The following is a 23,323-nucleotide window of genomic DNA, read 5'->3' on the forward strand; positions in this document are numbered from 1 at the left end:
GGGCATTTCACCCATCATTTCTGAAAACCCTGAATCCTGCTGCACCCCAATATCTCCATCTGCTGAATTCCCTCCTCAGCCAACAAAAAGGCCTTTTCTTTTCCTTCCAAGTTAGTTCAAAATTCTTGAAATCACTCTTGACTTCTGCTTGGTTTTTTTTGTTTTGTTTTGTTTTGTTTTGTCTCCCACTCTAAGACCACTCCACCATAATACTATTGCCTGTACCTTCAAAATCTTTCCAACATTCAGCCAGTTGTCATTGTTCATTGCTATTTTTCTTAGAGAGAGAGTGTGACTATGACTATCCGCCTCAGGATATGTGCAGTTTCTGCTTCCTCTACATGCTCTTCCTCTCTGGGTCATGCTAATTTCCTTCCTTGCTTCATCCTGTCTTACCACTTTTTTAAAATTTTCCCTTGGCTTGTGCCTTTCTCCACTGTGCTCAGCATCATCCAGCATTATATTTCACTTGTGGTTCATCATTTATAGCCTGTCCCCTTTATTTTAAATACCTGTTGTGGAAAATTAGGATTGTTTTGTTCATGTCCATATAGGCTATAGCACTATATGAGCAATGCTCAGTTATACACTACTGACCACAAACTTTTCAAATGACAAGCTGATATGCAAGTCAGATAAAGCTCACCGAGTAGACCTTGATAAAATTCATTGAACAGTATCACAATACACATATTAAATTACTGATAAGGGTTGTGGGTTATATATTTTATCACCTTACTAATGAAAGGTTATGATAAAGTTCACTAATAATACTGACCACACATCTATCATAACATTCCACCCTCTGAAGAACTGCCAATAATAAGAGAACATTATTGAAACTTTCTGTAAAGAAAAATCTCATCTTTACAGCTGAATCGGAGAGCTCTCATCTCTGTAACTGTAACTGGACTCAACCCCCAGTTTTCACGGACTCAGATAAGGTCAAGCCCCCACTGGGCATCTCAATAATGATGGGGCATCCTGAAACCCTCTGCCCACTAACTCTACCTTACCAGGGCTGGATGCCGGGTGTGGATATACCTAACAAGCACATGGAACTTCTGCTCCTTGTTAATTGTCAACTGCTGGTTCCAAGAAGTGCTGGTGGGCAATTTCCTGTAATTGGGCTGTAATTCTGGGCTTAGACAAAAGAGTCAAGCATCTTTAGGTACTTGTGGCCAAGCAATAGGCCCCTTGTAGTCATTACAACATTTCCATCAGAATTCCTAGGGAATTCTGTTAGAAATAGAAGAACGAATGAGACCTTCACTGAAAAGTCTCAACACACACACATACACACACACACACACACACACACACACACACACACACGTCTGCCTTCTCTTCCCATACTAGTAAAAAGGAGCTGTGCAGTGGGCAGCTTTTTAATACATAGCAGATCACAAACTCTTATTAACTGCTACAGATAACATGTGTAAAGTGAAATTGTTCAATCTTCACCATGAATAGCCACACAATCTCCAGCATTTCATCATGAACTCAAGAAGACACACAGGCAAAGCACAGAGAGTTCTGAGGAACCCAAACTGACTTTGGACACAAAGGAGGAAGAGCCAAGTGCTGAGGCAAGACCCAGCCTGCCAGAGGTGGACAGTGAAAGCTCTGAGAACCAGTATGATGACTTGTATGTGTTCATTCCTGGAATTGAGGCAGGAGGCAACTCTCAAGAGTCCCTCCCATGCTGCAGACCACCTCCGCCCCCACCACGCCCATGGGCTGCTGCCTCCTCCCAACTAGAAAGACCTTACTTCACCTCACAAGGTAAGTGTACAGCTAAAAAATGCAAAGAAACAATACGGTTTTCAGATCCTACAAGACTAGCCAATATATGGCCATTGCTTGAAAAGGTGAAATTTGAAGGGGCTGGAGAGATGGCTCAGCAGCTAGGAGCACTTACTACTCTTGCAAAGGTCCCATGTTCTGTTGTTCTGTTCTTAGAACCTCTATGATGTCTCACAACTGCCTGTGACTCTATTTCAAGGGATCTGTCTCCTTCTTCTGGCTTTTTTGGGCACTGCATACATGCAGGCAAATACTCATATACATGAAGTTTTAAAAAACATGTTTTCAAATGAATTTTTGAAACCATAAGGCACTGTCTCTGGGAAGGCTCATGTTTATCAACATAAGTTGCACTAAGGTTCCACACTATGTTAGAAAACCAAACCTGGGAAATACTTCTCTGACCCATTCATCCCCATTCATTGCTCACCTTCAATAGACCAAGCTTTTGTGGACCCTTGAGAGAACAGTGTACTTGGCACATAAAAAATCTGTGGGAGAAAATGACAGGTTAGCAGCAGGCTGGCCACAAAATCCCACTGTATTTTTTATATTTCAAATGTTTAAATAATAAAGACTATAAAATGGAAATATGATCTTATATCAGGTTAAATGTCAGGTCTATAAGATATAATATCATACCATAGTTTTCATAAGTCTTCGTATACAGTGTGTTGGTTAAGAAACTTAATACCACTGTTTCATAAGTTTAACCAGATACCTATGACCAAAATCATAATGTTGGCCAATATATCTCCTAAAAAATAACACAGATAAAAGGCAACCTCACAAAAACCTTGTTTTTTTTAATTTAAAACTAATATTGCCAAATTAATTTGCTTAATAATAAAAATGTTACAAATGAGTTTCATTATAATATACATTATACGAAAATATAATGTATTTTCATTATATTCATTCTCCCATACTTTGTTGTCCCCTTCTCCCTGGTCTCCTTCCTCTTGCCAATTGCTTTCTTTTCTACTTCCATATCTTTTTTTTTCAACTCATCTTTTCATCATAGCATTGAAAAGCGAGCAGAAAAGAAAACAGCACTATTTGTTAACATATTTTTATAAGTGTTCTTCTTTATTTTGCTTTGTGTATCTGAATGTTTGGTCGGCCTGAGCAAATGTATGCATACTACATGCCATGTCTGTTGGATCTCATGGGACTGAGATTGCTAATGGTGGTAAACCACTACATGGCTGCTGCTAATCAAACTCAGATTTGCTCTTGGCCACTGAGTCCATTTGCCAAGGTCTGTCCTTGAAAATAGGCATCCGACCTGCCGACGTACCCATTGGATAAACTACTGGTACATACCACCATAGAGCATCTTTTTACTGTCACAGCAACCAAGAAACTGAACTACCATTCAGTGGTGACCCATCTACCACTCACACACCAGGCCAGAGAACCTATAACTAGAATGTGCCAAGGGCTTGCTTTCCGGGTTCTTGTCTTTCCTATCTACTGTGCCCTATTGTTTTAGCAGCAGAAGCAATTCACTCCTAGGAGGGATTCACTTAATGTCTGTTAGTATACAACTTGGAGTAAGAAAACTTGGGCCTCGCTCCTTAACGCAAAGTATAACCTGACAGCTTGGAAGAATAAAAAGTAAAATGTATGATTTCTCGTGTTCAGTCCAACTTTAGAACGAGTTAGAGAGAGTGGTGGGTGGAGAACAAAGAGAGTTAACAGCTCAGGAAATGGGTTCATGAAAGTGAGAGAGTTGACGCATTTTGCTAAAAATGAAGTGCTGTAAAAGTCTTTCCCACACACTTAATCAGGATCTACCCAGAGGCTGTCAGGCAAACAGAAGTCATGGAGTCAAGATCTCAAAGCATGGGGATTTTAAGCTGGTGCCAGGCACACAGGCCATTAACACTTTTTAGGTGAAGCTAACCAGAGGAAGAAAGTTTAAAATGCTTTGGGAGGGTGTCGCGGTGGCTCCTCCCAGGACTTCCAAAAGCAATTCCTGAATATTCTTCTCTGAAAGCCTCTGCCCTTCAGACTATCAAAGCAGATGCTGAACCTGATGGGCAACTGTTGGGCAGAGTGAATGGAATTTTAGGTAAGAACTGGGAAATAGTAAGAGCTGGAGAGGACAGGGTCTCCACAAGGAGAGCAACAGAACAAGAAAATTTGAACCCAGAGACTCATACTCCAACCAAGGACTATTCATGGAGATAACCCAGAACCCCTGCACAGATGTAGCCCAGGGCAGTTCAGAGTCCAATTGGGTTACATAGTAATGTGAAGAGGGACTGCCTCTGACATAATCTGATTGGCCTGATCTTTGATCACCTCCCTCTGGGGGGGAGCAGCCTTACCAGGCCATAGTAGAGGACAATGCAGCCACTTTTGATGTGAACTGACAGACTAAGATCAGAAAGGAGAGGAGAACCTCCCCTATTAGTGGACTTGGGGAGTGGCATGCAAGCAGAGGGAGGAGGGAGGGTGGGATTGGGAGGGGAGGAGGGAGGGGCTTATGGGGGGATGCAGAACGAATAAAGTGTAATTGAGGAAAAAATTTAAAAAAAGGGAAAAAATAATTTAAGAACCTTAAATGACTTTCAAAAGTGGAGGAAAACATGGAGTTAGTCAATTGGCATGGAGCACGTCTCGCCCCTGGGGGCAATGGTCTCCTGAACCTACTCAGACCTCGGACACCACCACTGCTAGTTCTAGAACTGACGCAGGATGTTCCAACGAGGGGGTTAAGGCTTCTCATAATATTTCCTATAAGCCCACACCTGTTTGTCTATATCCCCCATTTTTATTCATTATTAGCCAGATAGAGCCAAGTAATTGTGGTAATGATACTTGCTTTTTTGCCCAATGCTGGAATGCTAGTAAATTTAGGTATGCCCTGGTTACTCGCATGCCTCACTGCGTGCCTGTGCCCGTTGATGCCCCTCACGCTATGACTCTCTTCAGACAGAAAAGGGATCTTGGAACTACAGCCACCATTGTTACTACCATCTCATTGGCGGCTGTTGGAGCTACCACCGGGGCATTAGCCATGAGTCATACTGGGCAGACTGCTCAGACCCTGAACAATCATTTAGCCAATGTAGCTCATGCCTTAGTTGTACATAAAGGAATTAATGCTCAACTAAAAGGAAGCTTGATGGTGTTCAATCAGAGGATTGACCTCGTGCAGGAGCAAATTGATACCCTATGGCAAATCGCTCAACTTGGCTGTCAATGAAAATATGCTGGACTTTGAGTCACTAGCATATAACATGAGAATTTTTCCTGTGCTGCAAATCTGTCTAAACAATTATCGAGCTATATTTTAGGTAATTGGACTGGAGAATTCGATACTACGATGGAGCAGCTGAGAGTGGCCATTGTCACAGTAAATTCTACCAGAGTGGACGCAGGACTAGCCACAGGATTATCATCATGGATTGCTGTAGCCATGAATCATCTGAAGGAGTGGACGGGCATGGGAGCGTTAGCAGGCCTTCTGGTGTTGGTCTCCTTGGTTTGCCTGTGGTATATATGCAAGATTAGAGTCTCACAACAGTGTGATACAGCCACGATCATTCAGGCCGTTACAGCCATTGAAGCAGGACATTCTCCCCAAGCATGATTGGATACCATAAAAAGCTAAAATGTTACGCTCAGGATGTGAGGCTAAGCAGTGCACTCAGGGTCAGCCGCTTTCGACCCAGAGAAGAGCATGTCTGGTTGCATGCAGGTTGATGCCCCAGGTCCCGCCTCTGAGAAAAAGGTATCAGACAGGTCTGATGCTCTTTGGGTGGATGACACCTAAACGAACATCGGTACAAAGTCCCAATTTATTTCTAATATCAGAGATCAGACCTCTACTCTTGCCTGATGCGTCTAAAACAAAAAGGGGGAACTGTAGAGAGCTGCGGAATGCTATGCCTTAAAGATGGAGCTGGTTTCCGCCTTCCACCTTCCCGATGGTGAGTGCTCTCTGTCACGAACAATTCCACATTTGGCTAAGGCTGAGGATCTGGCTTGCTTCCATGTATGTGGACCTATCTGCATTGCCCACGTGGCACGCCTGGGTTGGCTACCCAGAGGCTATTTAAGCTGTGGGATGGCTTTCCCCAGGGTCCGAGGATTGTTCAAGGTTCCTGAATAAACTGCATTGAAAAAAAAAAAAGAAAGAAAGAAAGACCTAGAGAAGAAAGGAGCTCCACAAGGAGACCAACAGAGACAAAATACCTAGACCTAGGGGCAGGCCTGAAGAAATCGATCCTTCAACCAAGGACCATGCATGGAAAGGACCATCTATGACCCCTTTTCAAAGGAAGCCCATTAGCTGCTCAGTTTCCAAGTGGGTTTCCTAGTAAGGAGTACAGGGTCTTGTTTTGACACGAACTCAGTGGCCAGCTCTTTGATCACTTCCCCCTGGAGTGTGCAGCCTTGCAAGGCTACAGAGGAAGATGATGCAGCCATCATCGATGAGACCTTTGAGCTAGGGTCAGACATAAGGGAAGGAGGTCCTCCACTATCAGGGTATAAGGGAAAGGGCATGGGGGAGAGAAGGGAGGATGAATGGGACTGGGAGTAGACAAGGGAGTGGGCTGTAGCAGGGATCTAAAGTTAAAAAAAACTGTAATAAATAAATATGTAAATATAATTAAATTTAAAAAAAAAGAAAACCCTCTTATGTGGTTCTTTCTGTTAGTTGTATTTTCTCTGGGTGTCAGATTTTCCACAAAAATCCGACTTACCATAATTGTTATCAGATTCATGCTATGCAAATGAAGGCAAGCTGATAATAAAAGAGTAAACAATAATATTCATAGTGAAAGGCCTTTAATAGTAGTTCTTTTTAGTTGTTTTAACTTATTAACTGGAGTGTTTCATATGCTTGTCTGCTTAGCAGCTGCTACTGAAATAGCTTAGCATATTCTTACAAAGTAGGTAAGTATTTTACTGAGTATGGACCCCTAAGAGACTCTGAATGTGCCTTCTGCTCACAAGCAATCCTTAAGCCAGTGATTGCACCCACTGTCTGTTATGTTGAGACCTCCACTTTGGTGTCACGTTTCTGGATGAGGTTCATATTCATCTGTAACAACCAAGAGGTGAGCTTCTTAAAGTCACAGCAGGGAGACACTTGCTAGGACAGACAATGGTGGTACATCTGACTATTCCCTCAAATCATTTTTCAGAGAGATTAGATTTTAGGTGAAATATCCAGTACAAGCAGTGGGAAAGGAAAAATGTCTTACTAAAAAAATGTCTACGAGTTTTATGCTTTAAAAACCCTTTTCCAACGGATTTGGAGTTTGATATAAACATTTATGACTAAATTTCCAGATAATAAATACCTACCAAAAATAATGTTTGAGAAATAATATTTTTAAAACAGATATTAAAGTATTTTCTTTGCAGAACTAGCAATTCCAGGCTTTTAAGTGAATCACACAACTGGCTTTTAAAAAATTTTTTATCATAATATAAAAACATTTTACTAGAGATGGGCCTTTTTTCATATTGTTTTCAATGGCATCTGAGGAAGCTGATTTGAGATGATATAGGAAATTAAAGTCAGCAAGAATACTGCATGAACTATAAGAGTAAACCTAAACTAAATGTTTTCCTTAGCAGGGAAAATGGCAGAAGACCAAATGGAAAGAAGTCAGAACTGGAACAACCTCAATGTGAGAGAAGAGATGAGAGAGGAACCCAGCAAAGAAGAAAAGAAAGAAGAGGACGTTCCGAAAGAGGAGGAGGAAGAGCAAGAAAACCCATACACGTTTGCTGGGATTGATGATAATGAGTACGATCTGATCCTGGCCAGTAAGAGTGTAAAGAAGAGAACAGGAAATCGCTCTTTCATTATAAACAGACCTCCTGCCCCGACACCCCGGCCCACTCATGTCCCTTTCAAAGAAGAAACAACACCTTACATAGCTCAAGGTAATATTTTGTTGTTTATGAATTTTTTTCTCAATATTCAAATTTTATGTGCATGGATGTTTTGCCTGTATGTATGTCTGTGTAAGACATGCATTCCAGGAGGCCGGAAGAGGTCATCATGTTCTGAAAATAGAATTACAGAGCCTTGTAATCTGCTGTGTGGGTGCAGAAATTGAATCTGGGCCCTCTGAAAAAGCTGTCAGTAATTTTAGCCACTCAGCCATGTCCCAACTCCTACTTGTTGATGTTTGTTGTCCCTTGGTTTGTGGGAGGCATGAGGTTGGGAGTTGGGGTATAAAGTGACGTGACTAGTGATTTAGAACTCTGAAGGCTGTGAGCATCTTTTCAAGTCACAGGTAAGTTACATTGGGCCAATTTTTAATATTTTTACTAATATTTTTGATAATTTCATACACGCCTACAATATCATCTTCACCCCACCCCTTCAGGTCCACCTTCCTCCTACCAACTTTGTGTCTCTCTTTTTTTAATAATTTTCCTAGTCCAGTTTTTGCTACCTACATACCCAGAGTGGATCCATCAAGGCTTACCTACCAAGGGCTGTAAAACCTTAAAGAAAGCAGACTCTCCCACTCCTATAAGCCATTAAATGTCAGTGGCCCCTCATTTAGGTGTGGGCTTTTCTGTGTCCTTCCTCCCTCCATGATAGAATTTTGACTAATTGACATCATGCAGTTCTTACACAGATAGCTAAGACTGCTATGAGATGATGCGTGCCTCAGTCTTGTCCTCTCTGGTTTTCTTGCTCTTACAATCTTTCTGTTCCTTCTCCCCAATGGTCCCTGAGCCTTGGAGATGCGGAGGGGATACCGATGTCCCAATTGTGGCTGAGCACCCCACAGTCATTTTGTCTCTGCACTGTGACCAGTTGTGAGTTTCTGTGTTAACTATATCATCCATTGTACCGATGAACTTCTCTGATGAGGTCTGAGAGCGATATTAATTTGTGAGTAGAGGGATATGAACTTATAGGGCAGTTTGATACTGTATCCATTTGGCAAAATAATAATATGTTCACTCCTGGGGCCTGTACTCTCTCCAGCCATGTGCTCTTGGACAGATCTGTAATAGACAGTAAACATCTACTCTTGGGGAATGGGCCTGAAGTACAAGCAGTTGTTACCTCTGTAACATCTGTACCACTATGCTATTCATGGCCAGAGCCCGCCACAACCATCCTTGCTGTACTTGATAGCTTTCATAACCGGATAAGGTTCATTCTACCATCTTCACTATAAAACCTAGGGAGCAGATATCCAGCTTCTCAGTGCAAATTCGATTCTCCGTGCCATACGATAGAAGTGTGAGGTGTCTTCAACAATCATGGGGCCTTAACTGTTATGGTAATCTATGATGGCCAACTAAGAGCATTGGTTTAAAAAAAAAAAACACAGCATTGTTGGGGGGGGGGGGTCTCTGTCATATCCCTGACCAGTAAATCAAGGCATGGTATCCCATAATCTGGCAATGGGATTTTTATTTACAAACTACCACTCCTGGGAGACTATGATCTCCTGCTAGGGTAACTCTAGTTAAGCCCTTCTAGTACATATGTTTTCATAGGGCTTTTCAAGCCTTCTTCGTATTAGTTATTCCCTACTATCTCTCCGCCCACGTAAATCTTCCCGTTATTCCCACTATCGTTTCCAATTTAGGAAAATAGTGAAGAAAGGAGTTGTGGAGAGGGTGTAAACACATTATTCTTGTAATAAACTCTCAAAAGAAATGAAAATTTAAAATAAAAAATGAATAGAGAAAAATTAAAGTTTTGATCACGCTTTCGAAGTCTTCACTAATAAGGAATAATTTAATTTGATAATTCTTACTTAATTCTATAAAAGTCAATTGGAGGCAGTCTTCCTCCCCTTCCATCTGACCCTAGCCTATCAGGTTTCATCAGAACTGACTGCACTGTCTTCCTCTGTGGCTTGGTAAGGCTGTTTCCCCCATCAGGGAGAAGTGATCAGAGAGCCAGCCACTGAGTTCATGTCAGAGACAGTCCCTGTTCCCCTTACTAGGGAACCCACTTGGACACTGAGCTCCATGGGCTACCTCTGTGCAGGGGTTCTAGGTTGTCTCCATGCATGGTCCTTGGTTGGAGTATCAGTCTCAGAAGAGATCCCTGTGTCCAGATTTTTTTTGGATCTGTGGACTAGGAGAAGGGCATGGGAGGAGAAGAGGAAGAGGGCAGGATTGGGAAGGAATGAATGGGGGAGGGGTACAGCCAGGATATAAAGTGAATAAATTGTAATTAATAAAAAAAAAATTGGGTTGGAGAGATAGCTCAGAGGTTAAGAGTACTGACTGCTCTTCCAAAAGGTCATGAATTCGATTCCCAGAAACCACATGGTGGCTCACAACCATCTATAGTGAGATCTGATGCCCTCTTTTGGCATGACTGTGTACATGCAGGCAGAACAATGTATACATAATAAATAAATATTTTAAAAATAAATAAATAAAGTCAATTAGAGTGAGAGGAACGGAGTAGGAAATTCAGGTTGTATATTCAGAATAAGTAATTGGGGGCTGGAGAGATAACTTCATATGCAAGCATGAGGACCTGGCTCAGAGCCCAGTGGGAAGTCAGACAGGGATGTGCATGCCTACATGCCCAGCATTAGAAGACTTCCACCGCATCTTTCTGAGTCCTCCCACTCAAGCAGATCTACTAAAGGGAATGCCCATCATTTCCCAGAAAGGCATCCATCCCAGCATCCATTCATTAGGAGAACATCGGTTTGCGCCATTCTTGATTCTCACCAGAACACAGAGCGGCAGCAGGGTGATGGACACCGGTACTTGTAAGACAGCCAAAGAGGAAGCTGTAAAGTACAGAATGGAGGAGGAAAACAGGGTAAGGAACCCAAGTATACCGTTTCAGAGACTGAACAAAGAAAAAGAAGGGGGATTGAGGAAGCCATGGTAATGTTGCAGAAATAGTTTTGCTCCTGATCTCAGCAAGGAATGACTCTGACGCCCTAATTCTAATATAGAAAAAGGTTCTATATATTTCTTGGGTTCTATCAAAGTCAGACATTAAGGAAGCTAGGTAAGTTCAGAGTCTGGCAGAAAGGAGCGTCTGTGGCCTACCGAGATACGTGGGCTTGGTCTGCCACTCAGGATATCAGTAGAGGCACCTTCTGTGATCTCTCACTCACACGGCGGCTCCGTGTGGTTTACATTGCCACTTCAGAGCTAAGGGAACTGATCCTAAAAGGGCTTCGGTGTTCTGCCCAATGACGAAACTAGAAAGCAGCACCAGCAGCACTGAACCCCTGCGTTCTGCTCCCCACACCTGTGAACACTCGACCGTGGCTTCCTTCCACCAATACATTTGCTTTACTTTCATGCATTCACATTTATTTCCCCCCACACACACGCTAACCCACACAATCCACAAAGGAAGAGATCGGCCACCTCTGATTTCTTTTCCGTCATTAAATCCTTGTTCAATGTTGGCTTCGGAAACTGAGAAAATTTGATAAATATTAGCTGACGAACAAACGAAGAAGCAGGATCTACATCCATGTGTCTACAGTAGAAGACTTCACTAAGACTATGGAAGATATTGTAAAGACTGCAGCAGCCTACTAATTTCTTTTTCCCTGCCCTAAAACACTCAGTGTTTGTAGCATACTAATTTGCGGGGAGAGCTCTTCCAAAGCTCCAAGATATCCACATATACCTCTTTAAAAAAAAAAAATATGTGCTGTACATAATATCATATCATAGCACTCCACCATTCTCTAATCCCAGAAATGTAACTTAACAATTCAAACTGAACACACGTCCATCCATTTTATCAGCAAGCATGTCTCTGATTCTGATTGTTCTTGTGTGAAACACACCCTAAGGTAAAGAACTGCAATGGGAATAGTTCATTTTTTTAAAACATTTTTTATATAATCTCCCTGATCTCAGATCTCATTGTTCTTAACGCTTTCTTCTCCTTGTTATATTGCATAGAACCAGGCACATTAGGCAACAAAAAAATATCATGGAACACTATAGATTTATATCTTTCTGTGACAGCATTATTGATTTAAAACAAACCGAGGAGAGAAAAGGGTAACCAGTGTTTCATAGACAGACTAGAAGTGAACTCCATCTCTAGATCATGCAAAGATGTGAATTCTTATTAGGGAAAGTTTTTAGCATCAAGGAGTCATTTTTTTATTTTCCCCTCATACAATCAATGGAATAAGGATAGGCTGGAGTCCATGTGGCTGATTTGGGGCAGAACACAATCTCCTTTCAATTTGCAGTTGCTCCTGAGGTATCCTTGGCATTTTGCAGTGCAACAAAGTTGTATATGACCTTCTTGAGGGCATCTCAGCTACCAAGACCCTAAAATGTCAAGTACAACTCAGTTGCTCTCAGAAAATTTCCACTTGCATTTCACTTGTACTTGAAACTGATCACATACAATGAACTGAGAAGGGGGGGAGCGCTTGTAGAAACTCTTGGGGAATTTAATCTCTACCATTGTGAATATGGAAGAGTAGAATTTCTTCATTAGTAAAGAAATATATTCAAGTAGATTAAAGTAGGTCTTAGAGCCAGAGCCTTGTAGCCCATTCTCTGCCAAGGTGACCTTGTCCAAGACATTTAGTTTCAGGACACTATACGCACGTCACAGGTGCTCTCAGAACAGAGTGACATAGTCATCCTACTGTTAGAAAGGCTAGGGTCCCTGACATTCTTTATCTTTCTGTGAAAGGGTGCTGGTCCAGCTCCACAAAGGAGCTTACACTTTGACCGAGCATGTACTGTTCATTGAACAGAAGAATACTGTTGTGTAACCTGGGTTTAATGAATTGTTCTCCTTGTCCTCAGAGCAGAACGCCATGGTCTTCTGGCTCATTCACAGAGACAGCAAATGAAACCAAGGAGGACTTTGCAGGCCATCTGTTAGAGAACTAATATAAGGATAAATCTTTTATTGCTCTCATCTTTCAATGATTCAATTCCTTGCTCATATAAAGTGGGAAGGAGGCAATATTCAAATCTGTGTGAACTGACATGACAGATTTTCATGTGTGAGCAAAATGAAAGTATCATCCAGCACTTAGATAATTTAATTGCACCACTTTTTTTGTGGTTTTGCCCTTAATATGTTATATTGAATGTGTCTGTTGTAAAAATGTTTAATTTACATATGGTAGTAATTCTCAATGATTCCCAGATGTCACTTAGTAATATCTAGAGAAATTTTTAAATTTTCACAAATAGGCTAGTACTAGTGGCACCTGGGAGGTAGAGCTCAGAGGTACCTGTTGAACATCTTACAATTTAAAGCTCAGCTTTCTACAATTCCAGTGTAAAAGCTTACATAGTATAAAATGTCAATAGTATCAATGATGACAGTCTCTGGGCCACATTGTTACCATTTTAAGCAAGAGTAAATATCTGACATCTTCATGTTCATAGAACAATTGCCCACACAGACACATCTAATACACACACACACACACACACACACACACACTTTAGATTTCTTGAGTTTGCAATATTTTCTTCTAGGGCTTTTACTGTGTGCATCTTTTTAACTCTAAGTAAAGTGATTATAGAAAACTTGAGATGCTCTATGGAGCTGTCACAGTGAGAGGCAACCCCTCTGAAGAAAACCCATCAACAAAATTCATGACCCTATGAAGAGAAATGAAGCTGAATTTGGTGTCACTGTGCACTCTGAGCTGTAACTTGAGAGCTGCACAGTCTCAATCTGTTTTTAAATGTTTACCTTCGTAAATTCTAATACCTGATTTTTTTAAGTTTTCATGAGAACTAAAGCTGAATATTCTTTGTTTGCTCAAGGCAAAACTCAGTGTAGCCCAGTCTCCACGTGGGTTCCTTAGTAAGGGGAGCAGGGGAAGTCTCTGACATGAACTCAGTTGCCTGCTCTTTGATCATCTCCCCCTGGTGAGGTGGCCTTACTAGGCCACAGAGAAAGAGGACCCAGACAATCCTGATGAGACCTGATAGGCAAGGTCAGATAGTAGGGAGGAGATCCTTCCAGGACTAGGGGAGGGACATAGCAGGGGAAGAGGGAAGAAGGGTGGGACCCAGAGGAGATGAGGAAGAGGGCCACAGCCAGGACACAAAGTGAATAAATTGAGGCTGAAACCTCACTCAGAAGGGCAAACAGGATAGGCATCGGAAGTAGGAGAAGACAAGGAACAGGACAGGAGCCTTCCATAGGGGACTTCTGAAAGACTCTACCCACCAGTGTATTAAAGGAGACACTGAGACTCATAGCCAAACCTTCTGGCAGACTGCCAGAAACATTATGAAAGAGGGAGATAGAAAGACCTGGAGGGGACAGAAATTCCACAAGGAGACCAACAGAGCCAAAATCCCTGGCCCAGGGGGTCCTGCAGAGACCTATATTCCAATAAAGGACTATGAATGGAGAGGACCTAGACCCACTGCTCAGAGGTGTATAGGTGGCTCAGATTCCAAGTGGGTTCCCTAGTAAGGTGGCAGGGACTGTCTTTGACATGAGCTCAGTGGCAGGCTCTTTAATCACCTCCTCCTGGGGGGTATAGCCTTTCCAGGCCACAAAGAAAGATGATGCAGCCAGCTTCGATGAGACCTGATAGGTTAGGGTCAGATAGAAGGGGAGGAGGTCCTCCTCTATCAGGGAACTAGGGAAATGGCATAGGGGTAGAAGAGGGACTGTGATGGGACTGGGAGGAGACGAAGGAGGGGGCTACAGCGGGCATACAAAGTGAATAAATTGTAAGAAATAAATATTTTAAAACTAAATAAATTATAATAAATAATAATATAAAGAAAAAATTAAAAAACAAAACTCAGGAGATGGTGCCGATGATATTTAAGTTATTCTGTAGACATGGGGTGTAGCTACCTCTATTCCTCATTAATGCCTGCCTTCTGCTTCTCCTCTCTCACATGGTTTCATATGCATGTATGCTACATTGCAAACCTTTTAAAAATATTTAGCAGCTACCCATATTGAAAATAATTAGAACAAATGGGCACAGTTTTGATCCACCTACGGGGAGTTCTGCTAGCCTATTTAGTATGTGATAGTTGTTTAAACTTTGTATAATGAAATGGATTATAAAAATTAGACTTTAGAAAGCCAGGTTCTATGATCCTATGAAATCTAATGAAACAAAACCATAAACCCACTGGTATCGAGAATGAAAGCACTTCCTGACACAGAAAGAAGAGGAGAAGAAAATTTGGATAATTACCAATGATAAACCAAATGGTAAATGTCTAGTAGTTTTGAAAGCTTACCACTCAAGCCATTTCTCTTTGAAACAGAAAAAAAAAATAAGATTACTTGAGTTACTAGTCAATTAATATTTATTCTCTCATTAACATTTTCTAACTGAATAGAAATAACCATAAACAAGTCAACATGCTGCCGGTGAAGCAGCAGGTATTCCATATATGTGGCTTGGCTGGTACATCGAGGAGGATGTGCCTAGCCAGGGATGCATGGAGCCTTGGCTAATAAACTCATTGTGATGGCCTCAAACTGTCAACCCCACAAAACAGCCTGTCTTCCTCCAGAATTACCAGCTTCTTAGACAGGAAACATTTTTCAAGTACAAATATTCTTGTTTGTATAAATTAAATACATTTTATTCATATAGTACAGGATAGACATCCACAGTAGACAGACCCTAAGGAGATAAGTCTGAGGGGCATCTTAGGCTTCATGTGAGCCCACTAGTTAGGAGACTGGGGGATAGCTCTGACATGGACTAAGTTGCCTGCTTTTTGATCACTTTCCCCTGATGGGACTTCCCTACCAGACCACAAGGGAGGAAAATGAACTCAGTCCTTATGTGACTAGATGAGCTGGGGTGTCTGGTAGGTGGGCTCCCCTATTCTGAGGAATAGGTGGTAAGGGATGCGAGAGGGAAGGTGGGACTTGGAGAGAGGAGTGAGGGAGCTAGATGTAAATTGAATTAATTAATAAAAATAAATAAATATTCAAGGAAGAAGGTTGTTTCCTACCCTACCCCACCCTCAATTAACATGCTTAAAAGTAGAGGAAATAATTGGTTGTGAGATTTCCTGTGTGGAAAGAAGATTTTTCACAGCAACCTACTGATAAAAGCTCAAATTTCTGTTACAAATTGGAAAGAAAATGTTTTCTCCTTAGGAAGCTAAGCATCTGTGAACGCCACCCTTGCATTTCAGTTTCCACATCATTTACCTGCAGGTAGCTATGTGCTTTCCACTATTCTGTCTTTGCCGATCTCAAGAGGAAAATGTACTAGCATTAATGACTGTGTGTGCACTGGCTGGTGAGTAGGCACACATTTTCCCTAGACACTGAAGCATAGTTTCCACTTGCCTAAGTCTGCCTGATCCTGCCAGGTAAAAGAGCCTCATATGTGTGGCAGACATGACCATGTCCACATTCCTCTTCCAGTGTGGTGACCTGTGTTGGATAAATGTTCCAGAAAACGATGTGGAACTAAATGTCAGCACAATGAAATGGCTTCGAACTATCAGAGCATCTGTGCTCTCTTGCAGATGCTGCATGTCTTCTCTAAGCATCGGGTGACTCATTGGGACCACCTGTGGGGTTACAGGGCAACAAGGACTGAGTTCTGACTCTTGTTCTTCCTGGCTGTGCTTACCTCTGTCCTATTAGTGAGGACTAACAGCGTGTTTGGCCTCCATCTAAATGAGCGCAGAGAACTGTAGGAAGCCTTGGTCTACCTGTGCAATCCCAGGACCTTGTTTATACAGTGCTGGTCCGTGTAGCTCTCAATCTAATGACAGGGTGCCAAGTGAGCAATAAAGCCCTTCCTTCTAGGAGACCATCAGCTGCAAGCTCAGGACATAGGATACAGAGTGCATGTTTTCGTTCCTCACTTGTCATGGGCACAGAGCATCATGGGGTTTGTCGCTTGCATTTAAAATCTTCATGAATAACATTTGCTATTTCCCCACCCCAAATTTTATCAGCTTAGCCACACAGACAATAGTGCTGATGGTGCTCTGTCCATTTACCCCTGAAGGGGCACTCTGAGAGAGTTCTTTTGCTCTCAGGAGACGATAAATGAGGGTGACACTAGGAATGTTCTCGCAGAGCAGCCTGCAAAGACAAATTGTGCAAGTGAACTTGTTCTGCTTCACTCTCTCCTCCTCTGCTACTTCTGCTTTGCTTAACATTTTTTAATATTTAATACTATGCTAATTTTTCCATTTAATGTCATTTCAATTCTGGAGAAACTTTTACAGACCTCATTTTTACCAATAGTTGAAATAAATAAGGTTGTCCCCTTGGGTCATTGTATTGTTTAGGATGACTTTAAACCTCAAAACTTGTTTGTTTGGTTTTTTTCTTCCTTTATTGGCTTTTTGTGTTTAAGGGTAATGTCAAGATAAATACAGTGTTTATCTTTTTCTTTGCTCAAATTCTAACTTCTGGTAACAGGAGAAAAATAAGATTACACTGGGCAAAGATTTGCCAAGATGACTTGTCGTACTGGCATTAGTAGCATTCTTTGAACATTGACCAAATAAAATGCAGTTGGAACAATGTTGTCTAAGAATTTAAGCACATTGGGTCAGACCTGTCAACGTATTTTTTAAAATTATTCCTGCTCTGTGATTTAAATTTCTAGTTTTTCCTCTTAGTCCAAGCCCTCTGATTACAAATAATAGGTTTTCCCTCATGGTTATGTTGTATTTGAAAAATGCCTTTGAATTTTGAAAATATTGAGAAGACTATTCACTAAGTCTAAATTTTTATAAGGATGTAAAGCTCATCAGTCAGTTGCAGGGGCTAGAGATGAGACATGGTGCATCTGGAGGTGAGGAAAGGAATTCTAAGGCAGGTTAGATGCTAGAGGAACTGACGTTGCAACCCACTGCCTGCCCTCCACATACAGCTCTGTCATCAGCATCTCCTCACGCCACCACCCACCCCAGCAGTCCACTCCAGTTCAACTCTAGAGAAATCACACTACTGTACAGTCACTGAGGGTGAGCATAACCAGACATCACACGGGCCGGACATTTGTTGCCAGAAGAAGGTATCCCAAAAAGCATCCAGGGTAAATTGGATTTACGGCAAATTCTCATCAACAAAAAAGCTGGAAAGAAAAGTCTGGCTGTAGATGCTCTGTAGCCTCCAACCTTCGCAGGATCCATAAAACTCGTAGGTAACATGCTGTTTAATTGGAGAAATTATTGTTTGCATGTGCCTTTGAGTTAAAGTCATTTCCCATATTAATGATGCCAGACTACAGTTTTTCAGTCTTAGACACTCTCCATTACATCTTAACAATATTAGCAAAAGCACAGGCTACCTGTCTTTACTGTATGCTAATGAAAGCGCAGAACTAGCTGATGAAAACAGCAAGTACAAATTGGGCGAGTGGGGAAATCTCATATCCCGAAGCATAGTCACATGCCAAATACCAGTCATTATATTTTATTAAGAAAAAAAAAACCACAATGAACCCAGAATGAACAAACTTATTTAATGAAAACTTATTTTCAACCAGAGATGTTACTTTACATGTATAATTTTCTCAAATGCATCATCTTTGACACTCTATTCACATGGAAAGGAATAATCTTTCTCTTGACATCATCTAAGACATTAAGTATTATCACATACTTAATGTTGGGACATTTGTTTCAAAAAATTAAAAATAAGTATTCTTGATTAATCCCATATATGACCTTGATATAAAAAAAAAAGTCAAGCCACAGCAGAACTCCGTGATCATAGCTGAGGTGTCTCTCCAGGTCACGGTGGCCAGGTGCCATACAGCTGTCTCCTTGCTCCCATGTGCCTCAGTTCCATTTTATAGGAAGATCCTGCTGAGATGCCAAGAGCAACAAGAGTGTAGCCATGTCCCTGTCACCCCTCCCAGCCTCTCCCTCTAACTCTAAAAGGGAAGCGTCACTAAGTGGGAGACACAGCACCGGAATAAGGAGGAAGCAGCAGACCGAAGCCCAAGGCTTAAGGGTCTAAATCATTTCTCAGCTAACAACTCTGGGATCATTTCAAAATTCACTTAGCCCTTTTACAAGCTGGTTACTTCCTCGTCTATAAACATATGAGGCCTCTTCGGGTTCCCAAACCCCATAATTCAGACTGCCCATAAAAAATAAATGGAACTCCGGATGTAAAGGATCTGGTCTATTTCATTAACGAATACCAGAAAGTAACCAGAACTTTGTGTGTGCTTCATAAATATTAAACACTGAATTTTACCTTTCATCTGCAAACTAGAGTGAGTAATGCTGACTTAATTCCCAGAATTTCATGTGAGAAATAATAAATGAGAACAAAGCACTTTTTAGATAATGAAGTAATTCAAACAAGCTGCTTTAATAGGTCTGAGGTCTGGGTAGATGACGCAAGAGCAAAGTGCCTTTTTTTTATTATTACATCTGTGGAATACAACAGGCTTTTCTTCAGTCTAAGAAGAAACAATAATTATGCTTGCTTATCAGCCCCAAGCCAGTTTGAATAAGTTTCTATGCAAATGGATTCTTCATGTGGGTTTAACATTTATCACGTCTAACCAAATGGAGCTTTTATCTTTATCTGATATCAAAAGGGAATCGGCTTGATTTAACCAGTTTAGGAAAGCGTTCTATCAACATCACAGGACTCTGCCCAAAGAAAATGCTTTCAAAACTTACTGATAAGCTGCACAGAGGAGAAAATTGCAGATTTAATAATCCTTATACTCAAAAACAAATACAATTCCGATACTGTGACTAAGGAAAATGATCTATTGCATGCTGCTTTCATGGAGGTTTTCACACTGTATTTCATATTCTTAAATACCTTTGTTTAATAAACTTTATGTACTATGTTTTTGACAGTGTTCCAACAAAAGGCCGCCAGAAGACAGTCTGATGATGATAAGTTCTACAGTCTCCCCAAGAAACCAGGTACCGATGTTAACTCCAACCAATTTAATAACCTAAGTAAGATTTAAAGAAATCTTAGGAACTTGCATAACGCCTCCTCAGTCAAATATAAACCACTGAATTCCCTTGATTTTTACTTTGACACTTGTATCTTACCCCACAAAAACAATGGCATAATAAAATCCAATTATTTTCCTTAGCAAAAGCAGAAAAGACCCCTCATTATATTCCCTGTTGTTTTCAAGGCACCAGGAAGGACAAATAAGACAAATTCCCTAACTTACATCAGAGGCCCCTTTTATAGATCTATAAACGGGTATAAAATGAGATTAGCTTGGGTATTTCTATAGTCGGCTGTGAATGTCAATCAAAGAAGGGACCATTTTCCCAGTATGTGTCTGCCTTCAGCCTTTGATCCAGCACATCATGAACAATCGTTTTTCATGCAGAGTAGAGCTGAAGACTACTCTGGTCACCCAAACACCTCAGGTGGGACATTGTCTACTTCAGTCTTCACTAGGACATTTGTCCTTTTCAAGGATAGATTCCAGTAGGTTATTTATTACAATTCTTTTTCCACAGTCAGGGCTGAGTGATATTCAAATATGAAAACCATAAACGTCCATTGACACAGGGCTGGGGGTAGCTAGCTTTGGTAGTCTATGAGCATATGCAGTTGGACCTTTGGAATCATCTCAGTCCCCAATCCTGTCACCTTGAAACTGACAGCAGGTAATTACTGAGAAAGAGACATTAAAATAAAACTATAAGATCACTCCGCAGCAGCCACAGAAGCCCCACATGCTCCATCTTCTTTTCTGCTGTTGTAAAAAGACTCGGGACAGGTTGTACCAACTTCTAACTCTCACTGAACAATGGTCAACACAGAACCCCACTGGAGCTGCTCTTTGGATGCTATCAGTTGTCTCTCAAACAAAGCTGTCCTCTCAGGTCAGTGACTATCACTCAGCACTTCAAGTAGCATGTCTCGTGGAAGCTAAATTGTACTTAGATTGTCCTAACAGTTGGCTCTGTGGTGTTGGAACAGAGTACATGAGGGAGCTAAACCTCTGCTCTTCTATGATTTAGAAATACTGCCTGTAAGCATACATGCAAAAATCCCACTCTCTTTAAATGGTCACTCTTCAGTTTTTAACTTAAAGTCCATAATTTAGCCATGTCATGGTTTAGATGTACAGTGTCCCCCACAGTTCCTGGGCTTTGGTACTTGTCTCCAGCTGTTGTATATGGAGGCTACAGAACCTTTCAGAGTGAGGCCTGGCTGGGGAAAGTAGCTTACATGGGTGGGCTTTGAGGTTTATAACCAGCCCCAATTTTATCACAAACTCTCTCTGCCTCTTGGTTTTCTGAGATGTGGCAAATTCCTGTAGTCATAAACCCATCAGCATGCAAGCTTTTTTCACTCTGGAGACCATACCCTAAGCAGCTATGAGTAAAGAATGAATCTTTTCTCCTTTATCTTACTTCTTTTGGGCATTTTGAACAAGAAAAGTAATCAATACCGAAAATTAGTAGTGAAGGTCGGGTGTGGCTCTAATAAACCTGACCACATATAGTTCATAGTTCTTTGGACCTAGAAGTAATGTGCAGGAGTTTAGAGCCACAAGGCAGAGAAGCCCTGGAGTGCCATACAGGGAGATTAATAAGCCTTTCTGGAGGGAATACAGGATGCCATAATTGTGATAGAAATACAAACCGAAAGGCCAAGCTTGTGAGGTTTTAAGCCGGAGCAAGTAATTGAACTAAGATACATTCATGAAATATTCTGACAAAGCAACTGCCTGTACTAAAACCATGAGCGAGCCTAAATCCAAAAACAGTGGACTAAGTTACTTGGCCAAGGAAATTTCAAGGCAGCGTAATATACAGGCTGCAGCGTATTTACTCAGTGTCTTTATCTAGGTTTACAGTAGAAGAGCAGAAAGGTCTGGGGGGAAATGACTAGCACAACTGAAGAGTGGATGTCCAGTCTGTACTGACTGCAACAAACGATGCCTTCATGCAAGACCCCACCCTCCAAAAGCTTCAGAACATAAGCCCGAAACCCCCATTTGAAAACATTCATTTTAAAGAACATTTTAAAAAAAGGAGATCCTGAACAGGGTACGCCCCTAAAGGAGTTTCCTTCAAAATACTTGCCTAAGAAAATTCAGTCCCTCAGGCCCTTAGCAACTAAAGCCGTGATGCAAGTGGGCCAGGATATTCCTCGACCTAGAAGCAAAACTCAGCATTGGCGTCTACATAGTGCTAGTGGTGTGGTAGGCAGCAGGATGTAGGAGTTTGGAAAACCTGCAGCCACTGAGAGGTTCCATCCAAGAGAGGGGCCATGTGTGCTGAAAGCAGATCATCACTAGCCATGGGTCTCAGCCAGCTCCCCGTGGAGCTGTGGGGTTTGATGCTTACCCACCTGGGTTTTGGTATTGTTCCATCTAAATTTCCCCTACTGTCCTCCCTCTTTTTTTTTTGTCCTTTTGGAATCAAGTGCCATTGTACATTGAAAGTAAGCAACTTGCTTCCCGATTTTTACAGAGCATCATGGCTGAGTTTGCCTTGAGTCTCAGCAGAGACTTTGGACAAGTTGAATTGACTGCAGTTTGTGCAATACAATACCCACCAGCCTATAGGGGACGAGGGCAGAATTCATTTTAGGTGGTGGAGATAGAATGCTCCCCCCCCCCCAACACACACACAGAGATCCCTAATTGATTGCACTGTTTGAGGGAACTTTTGAAGCTTTAAAAGGCAAAGCTTGGCTGACAGGAGTAGGGAAGTTCATACAGTCTTTGCTTATTCAACACAGCCCCAATTCCAGGTCAGCCTTTCAATGCCTCCCAGTTTCCTAAACTACAACAAGCCAGGATTCATGTTCCCACAGCCTTGAACCAAGCCCTTGCAAGCATGATGGACAATACCTCTTCAATTACGAGCCAAAAGTAAACCCTTCCTCGCCCTCTGTTTCTGCCAGGTGTTCTGTCACGGTTCATTAAAAATTGCCTGACATAAGCATGGATCAGGGACCCCTGGAAAGTCTGTTGACCCATTGCTATGTCTTTATATCTCATAAATGCAAAACTCCAAGAGAGGATCACAGCAGTTCCTAAAGATTGCTTCATTCTGGACTCCCGCACATACCTTACAATTGTATAAAGAACACAGAGAAGAGATGGGTGTTCTGAGCTCTTTCAGAGAAAACTAAACATCCCTATTTTTATTATAAATTATTCAAATATCATGGTTATAATTCAATTACATTAGTACTGAATATGAGAAATTTCAGGATTTCTCCTCTTTCTCATGAGATGAAAGATGGTGGAGACCTGGAGAGAGCTGGTTCTTCGCAGTTGGCTATCTGTCAGTTGCCCATTGGTCTGTCCCACAGAGAGCAGTTTCAGAAGAGCTGAGGGTTTTTCTTAAGCCTAGAAGGACTGATTAATGTTCTACCACTTATATGGAAAAATCATTTTCATCTGTACTAGAATTAATAGACTAGAGAGAATGGTGAAAGGAAACAAAGTTTACAATAAACCTTTATTGATAATACAATGTTTTATTGATTTTACATACCTGATCATATAGTATACTCTTGGCTGATTTGCTTTACAAAACTCAGTTTTCATTAGACTTTTTTTAGAGGGCTCTGGGGACTAAGATACTAAAAAAG

The 23,323-nt window shown here is 41.4% G+C and overlaps 1 protein-coding gene across 3 annotated transcripts in view; it reads left to right on the forward strand.

The window, feature by feature from the left end:
- Bank1 (B cell scaffold protein with ankyrin repeats 1) overlaps positions 1 to 23,323 on the forward strand; it is a 274,453-nt gene that overhangs the window by 217,243 nt on the left and 33,887 nt on the right. For 2 of the 3 annotated variants that reach the window (XM_060392659.1, XM_060392660.1), the window contains exons 9-11: positions 1,474 to 1,785; positions 7,408 to 7,722; positions 19,594 to 19,662. In XM_060392659.1, the coding sequence (XP_060248642.1) occupies positions 1,474 to 1,785; positions 7,408 to 7,722; positions 19,594 to 19,662 (696 nt within the window). The remainder of the gene's footprint in view (positions 1 to 1,473; positions 1,786 to 7,407; positions 7,723 to 19,593; positions 19,663 to 23,323) is intronic. The other variant, XM_021656994.2, reaches the window with a different exon arrangement.

Source organism: Meriones unguiculatus, chromosome 10, assembly GCF_030254825.1.
Source record: "Meriones unguiculatus strain TT.TT164.6M chromosome 10, Bangor_MerUng_6.1, whole genome shotgun sequence".
Lineage (NCBI taxonomy): Eukaryota > Metazoa > Chordata > Mammalia > Rodentia > Muridae > Meriones > Meriones unguiculatus.